Raw genomic sequence first — 16756 nt, 5'->3', positions numbered from 1 at the left:
TCCCAAAACAGAAAATATGCGTGCTGATTTCCAGCTCAACTCTAACGATGAAAAACCAACTCCAGAACGGTCAAAAACATATTCAGCATGGAGGCAGTATCTTTTAGTTGACAGACACAAAGTTCCTGAATTACATTAAGGATGAACAAGAGACATTCTGGTGAAAGAAAAGTTCCCTGAGGATGGGCTTCCTTACAAGTCTCAAAGCTTGGAAGACTAAACCTCTGGTCCCGGTGACTGACCCAGATTGAATCCACGAACTAGAGAATGTGAAAACATGCATGTAACCATTTTGTTTCCTTATGACTTGCATCACAAATGCATCTATATATATTACTTATGACTTGCATCTGGTTAATCTATTCCTTCTTGGATGTAAGATAATTGCTCATCACAAAACTAAGTTCCTCACTTCCTCTCTACCTTTGTCTGTTTGCCACAGCTCTAAAAAATGGATTGTTAGTGTCACATTCTGGCATATGTAATGAAAAATATTCTATTATCTAATTAATCAGATACAGATTACTTCCTGCAAGGGCAAAATATATGTTGAAATTATTGGTATACAAAAGGTCATTTCTGAAGAGGCTCCCTGTCCTTCCTTTTATTTTTCATTTCACAACCCATTATTATTACTTTTTAAGATATCATGTAATAATTTGGAAGAACACTGAAATGGAATTCTTTATCTTTATCTTTATTATAATTCATCATCATGTGTAAATGCCCGTCAACGATCTGAATGAGGTTGAAATGCAATCCATGTAATTCATGAATGAGATTTAGAATAAGATGTTGAGAACTGTTTTAACCAAAATATTTTTAATAAAACTTCATTACAACTGCTGACAGTAACCCAAAATTTGTTTCCTTTCTCAAACTGCCATATTTGAAAATAGAAAAGATTCTAATATACTTAGAATCTGGCAAAATCCCTGCTGTAATTAAAAGCACAGTCATTAAGTGCTTTTAATTAAGTCATTTTTATTAAGTCATTTTTGGGGGGTGATGCTAAGTGGCTAAGGAATTTCCCACAGATTATTAATCTGATTTCTAATCCCAGCAGTTTGGCCTGAGGACTGTAAAAACTTTGGTTCATGTACATGTAGCACCATAAATTCTTCATATTTATTTCTCCAGTGGGGCATAGTTCAGGAGCTTTTCAATCAGGTCTACGTGGGCAAGCAGCATTCTGCGACAACAGTATCTTTTCAGACCCAAAGCATCCAAGGCATCACTAGGAACAAACAAAAGCAAGTATTTTCAAAAAAAAGCATCATGCTGAAATCAGATCCCCCCAAAATAAATACAAATTCAAGGCCTCGTCCACAAAGGGAATAAGGATGAGAGAAAAAGAGAATGTGAGCATCTGCAACAGAGGATGGTGCAACTAAGAACTAATCAGAGATCATTAGGGGAAAAAGTTGTGAAAGAAGTTGCCTCATAAATGCTGTTAATTCTACTTGGATCAATTACTAGTTTTTAGATTTTTCTACTCATAAACATGTGCCTGATTTGATTGCCTTGAGCATTCCCACTTAAAATCACATCTGGTATCTTGATAGTCTAGTGAGAAGAACTGCTGTTTTGATCGAAGAACCAAGGCTATTTGTTTGGGGAAAAAAGATGCTTTTGACTACTTCAAATCTTATCTTCTTAACAAGACAGATGTAAAAGATGGCTTCTGCCCTGCAGGAAAATGTAAAAAGAAAATGTGGGGAACTTTTAGATCTATGATTTGCTTATTTTCTTTCCACCCCAGTGTTTAGGAATTCTCTGTCACAAAAGTCACACGCAGCATTGGCTTCTAGCACTTTTCAGCAACTTCTTTTTCTCCTTCCCAACTGCACAATATTGTATTTATTCAAAGAAAGACTCTGAACATAAAAATAGCCTGTTTCAAAACAGAAGAGTAAACAATGACAAAAAGACAGGACCCCTTTGTAATTCCTAGCTTCCTCTCCTTTTCAGGCTATGACTGTCAATTCTACCTGAAACTAATCGTGACAAATCCTCTCCTCATGCTATCACTGTGTGCGCTGTGTGAGAGACACACCTGTCTATGAACACCTGTCTATGCATATGCCTGCAAGAATCCCTATTCTATAAAAAGGGCAGGATTGAAACATAAAAATAATTTACTGAACCAATAACTACTCATTCAAATTAATTTCAGGGCACATGTTGCAATGCTGGGTGTTATTAGTGTAGTGCCACTCTCAAGAAAAAGCATAGTTTTTCCCTCCAGTGGTATAAATGCATTATGGGAGAAACTCCTTGCTCTGTAATGATTTCAACTATCAGACCTTGCTGTATCATCCTGGATTGATTGTATCACTCTGATTTTATCATTCTGATGAGTGCAGTGGATTATTCAAATGGAGGGATGGGAAACTGTATGTTGGTTTTAGATGGATACTTGTTCATTAGGCTCTGTCAACCCTTGTGATCAGATATAGCTATTCAGCCTCTATTTCAGGGGTGTCAAACTGCCGGCCCACGGGCCGGTTGCATCATATGGAGGCCGTGCCCACCCCAGCTCTGGCAATGCAAAAAAAGTCGCAACATGTCACGTAATGCGGTGAGTTTGACACCCATACTCTATTTAGTGAAAACAGCTTATCTGGGCTTAATCCTGACCTTCCAGGTAAATATTCCATTTGCTTCACCAATTGACTTTCATTTTCAGAAGCTGGCTGAGGTCACAAATCGTGATCACATGATTGCAAGACATTGCAACTGTCATAAATGTGAGGTGATTGCCAAGTGCAAACTGCAATCACATGATCATAACTTTGAGGATGGGTCATAAATTGAGGACTACCTGTACAGCTCATGATTTGGGTAAGGATGTGTGTGTAGGCATAAAATATTTAGAGCATTTAACATTCACTTTGAGATGGCAGTCATTCACAGACCAAGTAAGTGGAAGCTAAAAAATATAAGCAGAGAACTGATAAAAACAAAATGGCAATCTGTAGCTTCCCCAGCAAGTTCCACATTTCCACATCAAATGAAATCCTCTTCACAGTGTTCAACCTCAAATCTATTCCAACAAAAAAAAACACTAAAAATAGATCATTACACATTTTAATAGTGGTGTATTATAATTGTTGTATTTGTTTTATTAGTGTTTTGATGAAAATTCCAGCATACATAAATTGCAGAGTTGTATAAGCTTATATGGAGATGATTTTATTGAACTCCAAGGAGTTTATTTCTGAGTAGAAATGCATAAAAATGCATTAATTTTCACCAAAACTGCAGAAAAGCTGAGTGCTGCAAAAGAATGGTTAAATACCAATTTTTATGAACCCATGCTCCAGCTTTTAAAAACCCTACATCTGATAATATGGAGCTAAACGATTAAGCAGAAATGATTATGTTCTTTTCTTCAATATTGGTTTTAGTCAGTGCTATTTGAAGTTCAATGTAAGTGAAAAGCAACGTTTTGAAATATGGCAGAATCTCTGCATCTCTGGACAACTAGCTTATTCAGGTGACGTGACTCTTTTTTATTACAATAAATTATTTTAACAATATCTGACATTCTTGAGTGTTTCTGAAAATTGTCAGACAACAGTTACTACAGGCAATTCTGCTGCTAGGAGGAATTCAATTATGTACTGTATGCTCACTTGGCCAATCTAAAATCATACAATAAATTGCAAGAGAATTTAGCTATACATTCAATCAGATGTATTTATCATGCAAATATGTTAATAATATGCTATTTAATCTCAGGCTGTAGATCCATAGTTTTCAATTCTGTATTCGCAATGAAAAATCAATGGCTATCACAGCATGATTAACTGCACCCAGAGACAATTCTGCCAAGATAAGGAAAATGGTGAATATAGCACAAAAGAGAATAGACAATACTTTCCAAATACTAGCAGTCAACGGAAGAAATGTTTCTCAGGCTTTTATAGTAAATAATGGGATTCAACATAATCTGCCATTTAATTGCTATTATTGAAAAACAGTGTTATATGACTGCAAAAATAAGCAAACTTTTTTTAAAGAAAAGAACACATCAGTATTAGGAGCTGCTGGAACAAGATTAATATTTTAAAATCAATTACTTGATCTGTTTTGTAATATAATAATCTAAAATGTTACTCAGAAATACGCTTCTAACAGGACACTACAAGGGAATAATTAAGCAATGGTTTATTCTATATAAGCTATCAACCGAAGCCATCAGCAAACATTTCCCATTAGCAACATTTGCATTCAGTGGCATGGAAATAATATACTTAAATATTATATTCCAATCCAAATTGTTATATTAATAAAATTGTTGCTTATCTTATAAAATAGTTATGAAAATATAGGAGTTGGGAATGCATACCCTTCTGTATATTCTGCTTGCAAAAGGCCAAGATATGCCTCCCATTTATTTCCAACTATTTTACCACAAGTGAAGCACCTCACAGGTATAATCATTTTGACCTATGAAAATATAAACAAAACAGCATAATTAAACTCCAGGCACAAGATATATTTAGAAATTAAATGCAATTAACTTTAGCTGAACTGAATTGATTTGCAGCCTATTTGTCTGAATTAACTATATAAGGAATTCTCGACTTACAACTTCCACTGGAACTGGAATTTCTGTTGCTAAGCAAGGGGGTATTAAGTGATTCACACCCATTTTTATGACCTTTTTGCCATAGTTATTATGTGTTTCACTGCAATTGTTAAGTGACTCACATAATCATTAAGGGAAGTCTGGCTTCCCCATTGACTTCACTTGTTGGAAGCTCGGTGGGAAGGTCACAAATGGGCACCACGTGACCCTGGCATGCTGCAACCATTGTAAATGGTTGCTAAGTGCCTGAATTTTTATCACATGACTGTGGAGATGCTGCAATGGTCATAAGTGTGAGAAATGGTTGTAAGTCACTTGTTTCAGTGCCATTGTTACTTTGAATTCATTAGATGAATGGTTGTAAGTCAAAGACTACCTATATAACTCAACTCTAAATGTATTTCCTTGGATAGGAGCACTAAGGATATAACTGTTGAAGTACATGTGGATTGAATAGTGGGATGTCTGGGAATCCCAGGTAAGCAGGATCAAGTACATATGCAAAAAATCCCATCTTAATCTATCTATTTTTTTAGGATGTTTATATACATATTTCTGGCAGGTGATGCTTTCAGATAGAGCTTGCATTATTGTCAATAAAAAAGATGCTTCTGTTCTTTCCTTAGTTGATATTTTTAGATTAAAAAAGAAATATGAATGGAATATAATGAAAGATGCTATTTAGGTATTTGATTAAATTCTGCAAGGACCATTTTGCAATAAATGTTTTATCTGATAGAAGTGGTTCTAGGTTTTTCTTATGTAAATGTTTAGCCTCATTTAAGGAATTGTACAGAGGCTCAGACTGTATCAATCCCTATCTGTAATTCAGTGTTTTCTCATCACTCTTTTCAACTCTTCATTGTAGGAAAAAAACACTAAGAAAAGATCTAATAGCTACAAGACATCTTTGTGGTGCTTCTAGGCTTCTTTCTGGACAGCTACATACGGTAGTTCATTTCGAGTTTCATTTGGGATACGTGCACATGTTTCATCCTCCATTTGTAACCTTCCCTGTTGTTCCCCTATTACTTATCATTTCTAGAAAAAAAGAAACGAGGAGGAAAAATTGGAATTGTTACAGATCAGCTGTTTGCGTGACATTGCTCATCTAATTAATGATAATTTATTCAGCGTAACCTACCATTATAGTGAATCATAAATTAATCAGGCAGGTTACCTCCCCACACAGCACTGTAGACCAAAATTTAACAGCACGAAGCGCAATATGTTGTACAACCCCAAACGCGGCAGGTTTCACATATAGGTTCTGGTGGGGGGGGGGTGTTTGGTCAGCGCTATGTGTTTGTGGGCAGTTTTGCAACTCCATAAATTATGAGTTAAAACGCTTTCGTGGGAAAGCCTCTGAATACCACGATTGCACCCCAGAAGCAAATATTCGTCCTTTTCTTCATCAGGTGTCTTTTGCGAAGAGAGACACAAAACACAATAAAAATCAAACTGAAAGGACACGAGCTGCAATTATACTGGTGCCGGTCCTTATTGGGAAAAACATTTGACGGTTGGACTGTGTAGGACACGGCACGTCCTATTTTCAAAGCTTAAAAACCAAAGGCAAGTCCCTCTCTGGTCGCTCAGGTTACCTGCCGCGCGAAACCGCCAACGGCTCCCTCCCGTTCAACTCTAGGCCAGCGTTTCCCAACCTTAGGAACTTGAAGATGCGTGGACTTCAACTCCCAGAATTCCCCAGCCAGCATAGCTGGCTGGGGAATTCTGGGAGTTGAAGTCCACGCATCTTCAAGTTCCTAAGGTTGGGAAACGCTGCTCTAGGCGACTAAGCTGCCGCCGGTCCACGTTTTCGCAAGGTCACGCCCACTACCGCGGGCGCTACTACTCCGCAAAAGGGGAGAAAGAACATTTCCTGGCTTCCCTAAGTGTATTTTAGCTTCCCGGGGCAGTAATCAAAAATAGAGACATGTACCCCTAGATATCAGCGTGATCTGTGAAAAGCTGGAAAAACAACAACCCGTTTCTCTTTTTTTTTCTTTTTAACTCAAATCGACCCTCCCAAGGATTAAAAAAATGGTACGTTCCAAGAGGTACGGCGCCGCGGTTGGCTCAAGATAGCTGCGTTCCTCTAGAAATTCGCGATTCGCGTGCGCGGCGCGCTGAGTAGCTAGCTGCTGGTGCGTTGGGCTTGCGGAGCGCCGGCTTTTAGGCAGCGGCTTTGGCACCGAGGCTCGTCGGAAGCAGCGGCGAGGCGGCGGCAGGTATTTCCTCGCTTCTTTTACCGTTGCCGCCGTTGCTCTTTGGGCGACACTTGTTGCCGAGAGTTTTTTTTTTTTTCCAACGGAGAGTTCGGACCGGGGATGGAAAAGCTGTCTCCTCGCTCCGCTGATTTGCTCTGCAAACTGGAAAGCGCAACTGGTGGTGTTGCCATTGAGCCGTGCTAAGTTTTTCTCCCCCCCCTCGTTGATGGGAGCAATTTTATACTATAGATTACAGCGTTTCCCAACCTTAGGAACTTGAAGATGCGTGGACTTCAACTCCCAGAATTCCCCAGCCAGCTATGCTGGCTGGGGAATTCTGGGAGTTGAAGTCCACGCATCTTCAAGTTCCTAAGGTTGGGAAATAGAAAATAAGCGGAGGGGAGGCAGCGGATAGAAAACGCTGCTCGCTGCCGGTCTACCATTGCCTTACGTAGGAGGCCGGTTGGTTTCTTTCGCTGCTGCCGAAGAGCGAGTTCTTCTCGCATTTGCCCCAAACCGCTCGAGTTTAGTGGAGATTTGTGCTGTTTCGTACGTGTTTGCATGCGCGGGGGGGGGGGGGAAGATGCCGGAGCGGTGATTGCTATCTCTGTTTTTAAATACCGAGAGAGAACTCTAAATGGAAACCCGGTGCTAGTAAAATCACACCAAACCTTCCTTATTTTAACTTGGGAGACCGAGTTGAGGAGAAAAGCAGGGGATTTTCCATTTCCTTGGCTGCGCCGGCTCTTCTTACTCGTCGTTTTTCGTTTCCGAAAGAAGGGAATTCTTTCTTTCTTTCCTTCGGAAGGTTAAGTTAATAGAGCCGGTGACTGTGTTAATAATGTCAGGCGAAAACTTGCCCAGTATAGGTTTCAGGTTTTTTTTTCCCCGGGAGCTGATTTAATTCAGGGAAGAGCTTCCGCGCCTCGGTTTTGAGGAGGCAAATCGGCCGCAGTTTCTGGTGGGTACATCTCCGTTTCTTTCCGTGCACCTTTCTTAAGACGTAACCCCACGGGGTGGTGGTGGTGGTGGTGGGTCATCAGTGGGTTTACACGCCGAGAAAGATGTACAGCCTTTGATGGGAGACGTTTAGATTGGGGAAGGCGAGCAAAACCTGTTCAGCAAACGCCTGGTGGAAATCGGCGGATCGCTTACTAGAGGAGCAAGTTCCCTTTTGATTAGTTGGACGTTGCTCTTCTGGTTAAGGCTGCACATCGAAAGACATACGTGTATGCGCTGCTCTTCCTTCCAAGGATTTCGGGGAGGTTCGGCCTCCTTTTCGCTTCGCAGAAATGTTATGAGGCATTTCAGAACGGGAGATGGTAGCTGATCTAAGATCACCCCGTGTAAACTTAAGAGGCCGCCTGTGTGTGTGTGTGTGTGTGTGTGTGTGGTAAGCACGTGAACGCTGGTGAAAATAAACGGGGAAAGTGCCGATTACTGTATAGTTTACTCCGTGGACCTGTAATTCTATGAATAGGTTCCTCTACAGTGCGGACCGTTGTTTATGTCACAAGACTAGAACTTTTCTGCTCTTGTGAGTTTGGCTGAAGGAACTGGGTGTGGCTCATTTGACTTAATCTAACATAATTTTGGCTTGCTTCTCTCTGGGCCAGATGTGCTGAAGAGGCTCTAGTCTAGACGGAGTTTCCTTCCAAAGGCTGGGAGTTATTCATCACACACGTGTTTAGAACAGACTCTTATACTTTTAGGAGGATTTGTGTCCAATGACAAAGTTGGAATGGGGTGGAGTTATAAATCATGGTGGAGAGGAGAAGATTTGAATAATACATGGGATCTTAAGTCTGCAGGTATGTCCCTGCCCTTCTTCAAGCTGTATCTGCACTTTTAGGCAAATGCTAAAAGAAAGGTTATGGGGGTTCTTTGAATGTCAGAATGGAATCAAAGTCTGCTTAAGAAAGAGGGCATGAGGGAGCTCTTCCCTACAACTTGTAAGGCTACCAAAGAGATGTTTTGGACAGGTTGAAGGATGGAAGTTTTTTTTGATGGGTTTTTTAACAGGTAACCTATGATCTTTTGGAGATCTTTGGATTCATCATCACACTACCACAGCTAATAGAGTTGTGCATGTTTCAAATTCAAAGTCACCAGGGACTTTGGTGTATGTGAGGAGGAATGCTCACCCCCATAGCTGCCTTTTTCTAGATTCTGTGGTTGGCCCTTAGAACTGTTGCTCAGTGTTGGAAGAAAAGCCCACAGAACTAATTTTTAAGCTAATTTGATTCAGTCTGTTGGGAAATTGAAGAATAGACTCTTTCCCAATATCCCTATTGACCTCCTTCACTGCAAGGAAAGGAAGAGCTGCAAGTTTGAAGAAGTGTTGACCTTCATGAAAGTCTCCAACCATTGTGTTCTCCCATGTCTTGTCTTCTGTTTCATTTTATGGAACTGATGCTAGTTATGAACTGATGGAGAACAGAAAATCTAATAGCATGCCAATCTTTTTTTTCCTGTGGGTGTGGTAAAAATTTCCAAAGTTCTGGAAGTTAGCTATTGTGGAAAAATAGGATACTATACTAGATATGCTTTTGGTCTGTTCCAGCAGGATTCCTAGTTTCAGAGACCCGTGTTATTACGGTTAGATTCAAGATCATACAGTTGTGATACCACATTTTGTATATTTTTGTATATTTAAAGTAGATGCTAAGTTGGCAGATATATATCTGAAACTTGAGTTTGGAGAAAATGAATGGATCAAAGCAATCATGAAGATTATTTAGTGGGATCACATTCATGTGTGGTTGACATAGTTATTCAAAGGAAAATGAATTTTAAATGATTCCTCCTTCCTCCCCAAAAGGAGAATTAATCAGAAGGAAATATCTTGTTTTATTATCAGATTTTCAGGTAATCTACAATAATTACTCCATTTTAACAGTAAGTTACTTGGGGAGAAGAAAATGTTCTGTTCCCTCTTTCAATAAATTACATAGACGGAAGTGAAGTATTATAATCTAACAGTAATGTAGAAAGGGGACTTCTCTGTAGTGGCATATTGTGAGAAACTGTGGAAAGAAAATGGAAGAAAAGCACAGTTTTGGGGGAAAGAGACAGCACAGCTGGGTTGTCAAAGTAGTGGGAAGCAACATTAGAAAATTATTCCATTTTAATGAATTCACTACTATATGGTTCTGCCTAATACTTTTCTCTTAGAGTTTCCAAGATTATTTTTATCACAGTTTAGCATTACGCATGCCTTCTTGAAAGTAATATGAACTTGTTTCCTTTGTTTGCTACCCGTGTGGGGCTTTACACGTATTCTTGAAATTCTTTGCCTTCTGTGGCATATGTGGTACACTTTAGAATCTGTAAAAGTTTTACCTTGCCTCTTTTGGATTGAGTTAGTCTGTCTTAATATGTTTTAATTGTTGAATATTGAATAACAGTTTTATCACCTTTCTTTGTTAATCTGAAAATTAATGTGACTGCTTTATAAATTGGGTAACACATGGCTGTTGTAAAACACTTGGTTCCTTAAAGCACTTACTTTGCTTTCATACGTTCCAAAATATATCTTCTGAACATTTCTGAAACATGCTTAGACCTAACATTCAGTACTTTATCTTAGACCTCTTAGTGTACGTGTACCGTATGAAGTTAATTAATACATAAATTAAAAGTGACAGGAAGATGTTGTATGACAAATATAATTGTATCATTGATTCTGGTTCTCACAGTATTGATCTCAGTGTAAGCAAAATAGTGATGTCATTGCATGAGAGAGGTATCAGAACTCTTTGGAGTCATTTGAGCATTTGACAGTATTTGAGAGTATTGAGAGTATTTGAGGGGCTGCCACAAAGAAGAGTGCGTCAAACTATTCTCCAAAGCACCAGAGGGCAAAACAAGAAACAATGGTTGGAAACTGACCAAAGAGAGAAGCAACCTGGAATTAAGGAGAAACTTCCTAACAATGAGGACAATTAATCAGTGGAACAGCTTGCCTCCAGAAATCATGGGCGCTCCATCACTGGAGGTTTTTTAGAAAAGAATAGAGCTGGAAGGGACCTTAGAGGTCTTCTAGTCCAGCCCCCTGCTCAAGCAGGAGAACCTATGCCATCTCAGACAAGTTTTTTTTTAATCCCATTTATATCCCACCCTTCTCCAAAGACTCAGGGCGGCTTACAATCTAAAGCACAAATCAATGTGCTTAGCAATAGCCTTCATTCTATGTATATGCCTGCTTATTAGGGCTTTCGCCCCCCCCCCAGCAGCATTATTACAAAGTCAGCTTAATTGCCCCCAACAATCTGGGTCCTCATTTTACCTACCTCGGAAGGATGGAAGGCTGAGTCAACCTTTAGCCTGGTGGGACTGAACCTGCACTAATTGCAAGCAGCTGGTGTTACTTAAGGAGATTTTTAAAAATCTCTTTAAGAAGAAACTAGACAGTCACTTGTCTGAAATGGTATAGGTTCTCCTGCTCGAGCAGAGGGCTGGACTAGAAGACCTCCAGGGTCCCTTCCAGATTCCTATCCTATCCTATCCTATCCTATCCTATCCTATCCTATCCTATCCTATCCTATCCTATTCTTCCCAGACCTTGTAGAAATAGACAAGATTTTAGAGAACAATATAGCAATAACACTTAAACTTGCAGACCTCTTCATAGTGCTTTACAGTCCTCTCTAAGTGGTTCACAGAGTCAGCATATTGCCCCCAACAATCTGGGTCCTCATTTTACTGACCTCGGAAGGATAGAAAGCTGAGTCAGTCAGGATCGAACTCCTGGAGTGAGCATTCAGCCTGCAATACTGCATTCTAACCATGGCACCACCTCGGTTCATATTGATAAGGGACAAAATAGCCCACTGAGCATAGAGCTAATACTTTGTTGCCACAGAATGCTGAATGTTTCTTATGAAACAAGAACCAGGCAAACTATCTTGGAAAGGGATTTGGTTGGCTAGAATAGGTACACCCCATTGTGCAACTCTACATTATGTGACTAGAACTATTTTAATTTTTCTGTGTTGATGAATTGTCAGGGCGAAGCTCAGAGAAGAGATAGTGAGGTCCAATTAAGTTCAGTCTTTTATTTGCTTATACCTAATGGACAGAATCTTTCCAAATTAAGGCTATAACTTTCTAATCTACTAGGTCTATCCTGAGAGACTTTAGGATGTGGTTACCCTGAATCTTTTCCCCCTTTCCCCATCCAGCTGAGGACTTGAGCAGTTACTTAATCTGGGCCTCTTTCTGTGAAGACTCTGAGTGGCAAAATACTCCTCCCCTGCTGTTGCAGGTGCACATTTCATCACATGAATATATTTATTAAGACAAGAAATTGTCTACATTCAACTCTTAACTCTGTGTTTAAACAAAAATAGTTCTAATTTAGCTACTTTATGCTAGAGATTTACTTTTCAAATCTAGTTGTTGGGCCATGACAACATACAATTTAGGAGCAGAATGTTTGGGTAAATTTAAATCTTCTCCCACTGATTTATGGATATTGCCAGTATTGTGATTTTTTTTTCATGTTCTTGCAAATAACAAAAATTCCTGTGCCAGCATTTCTGTTTCACCCTTTCTGCAGTCTAGTTGAAAATTATGGTGGTCTCAGAAGAGACTTAATCAACTTTTTAGTTCTATAGGTAAAAAAAGTATACACTCATATTCCAGGGTTTTCAGCTAATACCGTCATCATTCTCAAAATCAAATACTTTATTATGACAACCATACATCATGCAAATAATTAATTTTTAAAAAATTAATAAACTCAGTGTTATGAGGACCATTGATCCATAAAGTTAAGATCTTGTTAGGTTGTTTAATAATAAGGTATAGGTAAAATACTCTTCTGGAGGGAAAAAAAGGAAGTGAAGGACTAAATGTTTTGCTTAGAAAACGCTAATTGATGGTGTGCAGTTCACAGCTGAAAAATATCTGCTGTTTATCTGAGGTATTTAATTCTTTTATCTATCAATTTAGCGAAGTTGATTTGAAAAGATCCTACTTGTTGAGTTATTTTATCTTTTCTCGCTGGGTGTCTTAGATAATTATGATTGAAATAGTTAGCATGCTGGTATTTAGAAAAGGTAACAAATTATATGGGTGCTATTTGCTTGTTTGTCTAGTGAATTTTATAGACTGGAGCAATATTGTACATTGAAAGTACATTAATATTTCACAGATTTGGAGTGGCAAATGGCTTCTTGAAAATTATGTACATAAAAATCATGGTACGTTGGGTCACTGTTTTCATATTTGTTTGCCTTGTTTAATTAAACCAGTGATGGCAGGCTATGCTACAAGTGCCAAAGGTAAAATGCCATATTTTAGATGACATGCCAGCATTCACTAGCAATAATATTCTCAAAAGCATACAGATAGTCCTTGACTTACGACTAATGTCTGTTGTTAAGTGAGACATTTGTTAAGTGAGTTTTGCCCCATTTATTCTTGTCACAGTTGTTAAGTGAATCGCAGCTTTTAAGTTACTAACCCAGTTGTTAAGTGAATCTGGCTTCTCCATTGACTTTGCTTGTCAGAAGGTCAAAAAAGGTGATCACATGACCTTGGAACACTGCAACCGTCATAGGTGTGAAACAGTTGTCGTGTGAAAAATTATCATAAGTCACTTTTTTCAGTGCCGTTGTAACTTTGAACAGTCATTAAACGAAATGGTGTAAACCGAGGGCTACCTGTAGTCCGTTTTTGTGTAATTTTTTTGGGGGGGAGGCTCTGGACACCATGCAAAAATCAGCTTGTGGCCCCTAGCCTCCAAAAATCACATGAGAATTTGGTGTGATTTCCCCATTTTTTTTGGCTGTAGAGGCTGCAGAAGAACAGAGCATTCTACGCAGCCTTGGGCAAACTGGAACACCTCAGATAGGCTGCAGTGACCCTCTCAACAGAAAGAGAACACGTCCTGGAGATAAACAGTACACAGCAGATCTTGGGGAGTGCTGAACTGCAAAGCTGTGGAGCAGTTGCACCATTCTCCATGGCCCATGTGCTTTGGAGAATGGCATGAGGTGGCTTTTTTAAAATAGCAGCAGTCAGCAGTGGCACTAGGGCTGAAGTCAAGGCCTAGAGACTTTTGAAGTCAAGGCCCAGCCTCAGTGCTGCTGTTGAACTGAGTGCTACTATTTGGGGTGGCCTAGATCAGGGGTAGTAGGCAACCTTGGCTCTTTTATGACTCGTGGACTTCAACTCCCAGAATTCCTGAGCCAGCACATTCTAGGAGTTGAAGTCCACGAGTCATAAAAGAGCCACGGTTGCCTACCCCTGGCCTAGATGGAAGGGAAATAGAAAATTGTTTCTGTCTTGTTTGGGGGAGTATTTGTGACAAGTTACGGATTTTCTGAATTTTTGACATGCCAAGCCCCAAAGGTCATTACTTGAGCAAAATCATCGTTTACTTAATCCATTTTTGGGGTTGTATGGATATACCGTGAACCATAAACTAACAGTACTGCCTGGATTCACACAAAATGCTAGCCCATTGACTAATTGTATGGTTCAGCGCATTGAATGACCACAACCTAAATAAATCCTATTATATGTGTTCACCATCAAATTACTGTGGTGTTCCGTGTTTATTGCACTCCCTTATTACAGAATTTAAGCTTTCATTTGACCAGCAGTAGCTCGATTTGCATCAAACCTGGTTGTGATTGACAGAATAAAAAAAATTCTTTAGAATACACTAAGAACTGTGCATGTTACAGTGACACAGCACACTCAGGTGTAGGATCCGGCAGCTATTTCTGCCATCCTGAATGGAGTTAGGTACAGTGCCTCATCTTCTTTCAAAATGCAGCCCTTTCTGTTGTAATCCTTTATTCATGGAATAGTTGCAATGCTTATCTCAGCATGAAATGTGCATTAGGAGTAAACCAGGGGGAAAATAAGAAGCTCAATGGAAGATGTGTGCAGGAACTACAGATGTTCAGTAGTTGTCGCTTCCAAAGAAATAGGAATTGAAGGAAAAAGTCATGCAGATATAACCGTATCCAGCCCCGTTCTGATGCAATTTCACTTTGTATGACATTAGATTAAAATTTTCTTTTTGCTAGTAAGCACCATTAAACTGAACTTCACAACTAATAACAACAACCATTAAACTGAAGAGAGATGACTTTTGAATAAACATTTCTAGAAATTAGACTATAAGTGGGTCTTGCATAAACCTGCATAAGCAAGTATGCTTTATTAACCTTGGAAGACCTACAAGTTACAGCTTCTTTTACCGATGATAAAGTTTATATTATTATTTAGAGTACTACATGAAACATTCTTAAAGCAGAGAGGGTTAGATAACTTTTCTAGTTTTTATTCAGCTTACATTTTCATGAAGTTCTGACTCCCCTTCCTGTGGTCACATGATTCCATTTTGGGCACTCAGCCACAAGCCCACATTTACGGCCGTTTGCAGTATCCCACAATGGGTTTGTTTAATGACTGCTGCAAAAAAAGTCATAAATCAGGTAAATGATATGATGACCTGCTTAATGACTGGCATAACATACAACTGAAATTCTGGGCTTAGTTATGGTTGTAAGTTGTAAGGTAGTGACTTTTTCTGTAGAGTTTGATATCTTTTGAGTTCTGTCTTTGTTAGCAGTAGTTTAGAAGAAATGTTCCTTTTTCACCTTTGCGGATCCAGCAGTTAGGAGGATGAGAACTAGATAGCATCCAGATAGGGAAGGGTTTGGATTTTGTTGCAGATTTCAACGTTATTCTCTGTGTGACTTGCTGGTGTGACTTCTAAGAGGATAGGCCCACTTTTAAAGAGAACAGGATCATGCAAACATAAGATTTTAACATGTATTTTAGACAAGCATTCAAATTAGTTTCACATTTGGTGAATGTCTCTTTAAGATGAGTTATTTACAATTATGCATGTTGTTTGTAGGTAAAAATGTGCAGTCATTAACATGCAGGACTTGGATATGCCAGTCTTGATCCATTTCCTTATGTCTAGTCAGTCCAGTTAATGTTGGGCTATCGTATTGATAAAAGATTCTGCAGTACCTCAGGCAAGTGTCTGAAAATAATGATTTCTCATATGTGTCTTTTAAGGACAAAGATATTTAAGACACATTGTTATGACATTTGTGCTACATTCACAAAACAGGAGACATTTAATTTTGCTGTTATATTTTTTTGTGGGAAACAGAATTTCATCTTTTTTTTTAAACTAAATAAACTGAAACACTGGGAGATATAATACATTGAGACTGAGCATTTTCTCTAGTCTTACTAGGCAATTTCTATTAATTTTACTAGGCATCAGGCTAGAAACCAGGAGATGGTGAATTCTAGTACTGCCTTAGTCATGAAAACCATCTGGCTAACCTTGGAGCAGTCACTCCTTTAGCCCAACCCACCTCATAGGATTGTTGTTATAGGGCAGACATGTCAAACACAAGGCCCGGGGGCCGGATCCGGCCCGCGAAGTGGTTTCATGTGGCTCGCGAAGCCATCCTGGAAACAGTGAGGGAACGGCCCCCACTGCCTTGGCCCTGGCCCAGAGACCCTCATTCTGCCAGAGACCCTCAGATCTGTCCCACTCCTGCCCAGGCCCCCATAGGCCCCCTTGATGCCAACGATGTAGAGCTGGCCACGCCCACCCAGTAGGCCATACGCACTCTAGCCACGCCTACCCAGTAGGCCATGCCTACCCTGGCCATACCCACCCGGCCCCCTGAGGGCAACCACAATGCTGATGTGGCCCTCAATGAAATTGAGTTTGACACCCCTGTTATAGGGGAAGAAGGAGTATTAGGTATGTTTGCTCTGGTTTTTAACAGGCATGACAGCTATTAATCTTTATTTCTGTCCAAGTTGTGTGCTATGAAGAGTTACTTTTTGTGTACTTTTGTAGCCTCATGTAATAGACAACATTGTAATCATCTCCATTCAGGGGTTTCTATTATTCTTATCCCCAGAAGATGGATATAAGCAGTGGTGGGATTCA

At 39.5% G+C, this 16756-nt stretch overlaps 4 protein-coding genes across 4 annotated transcripts in view; 3 read left to right on the top strand and 1 right to left on the bottom strand.

Moving 5' to 3' along the window:
- CRACR2B (calcium release activated channel regulator 2B) overlaps positions 1 to 16756 on the top strand; it is a 794336-nt gene that overhangs the window by 154930 nt on the left and 622650 nt on the right. The window lies entirely within an intron of this gene.
- PNPLA2 (patatin like domain 2, triacylglycerol lipase) overlaps positions 1 to 16756 on the top strand; it is a 365554-nt gene that overhangs the window by 231169 nt on the left and 117629 nt on the right. The window lies entirely within an intron of this gene.
- On the bottom strand, positions 940 to 4451 carry POLR2L (RNA polymerase II, I and III subunit L). Its single transcript, XM_081326021.1, has 2 exons — positions 4355 to 4451; positions 940 to 1237 (listed from the first exon to the last, which is right to left on the bottom strand). Exons 1-2 carry the CDS (start codon positions 4447 to 4449, stop codon positions 1129 to 1131), a joined length of 204 nt encoding a protein of 67 aa, XP_081182147.1. The 5' UTR covers positions 4450 to 4451; the 3' UTR covers positions 940 to 1128.
- TSPAN4 (tetraspanin 4) overlaps positions 6801 to 16756 on the top strand; it is a gene marked incomplete at its 5' end in the record, with an annotated part of 735824 nt that continues 725868 nt past the window's right edge. Inside the window, one exon of the mRNA XM_081313178.1 lies at positions 6801 to 6828. The remainder of the gene's footprint in view (positions 6829 to 16756) is intronic.

Source organism: Vipera berus (genome assembly GCF_964194415.1).
Source record: "Vipera berus genome assembly, chromosome: 1".
NCBI lineage: Eukaryota > Metazoa > Chordata > Lepidosauria > Squamata > Viperidae > Vipera > Vipera berus.
Note: the sequence above shows the minus strand (reverse complement) of the source record. Positions and strands in the feature narration are given on the sequence as shown.

Bases quoted from the DNA above. Each gene is read 5' to 3' on its own strand.
- POLR2L (XM_081326021.1), bottom strand. From the start codon at position 4,449: ATGATTATACCTGTGAGGTGCTTCACTTGTGGTAAAATAGTTGGAAAT. The intron at 1,238-4,354 runs GTATGCATTCCC...GTTTGTTCCTAG, and splicing joins CAAGCAGAATATACAGAAGG to TGATGCCTTGGATGCTTTGG.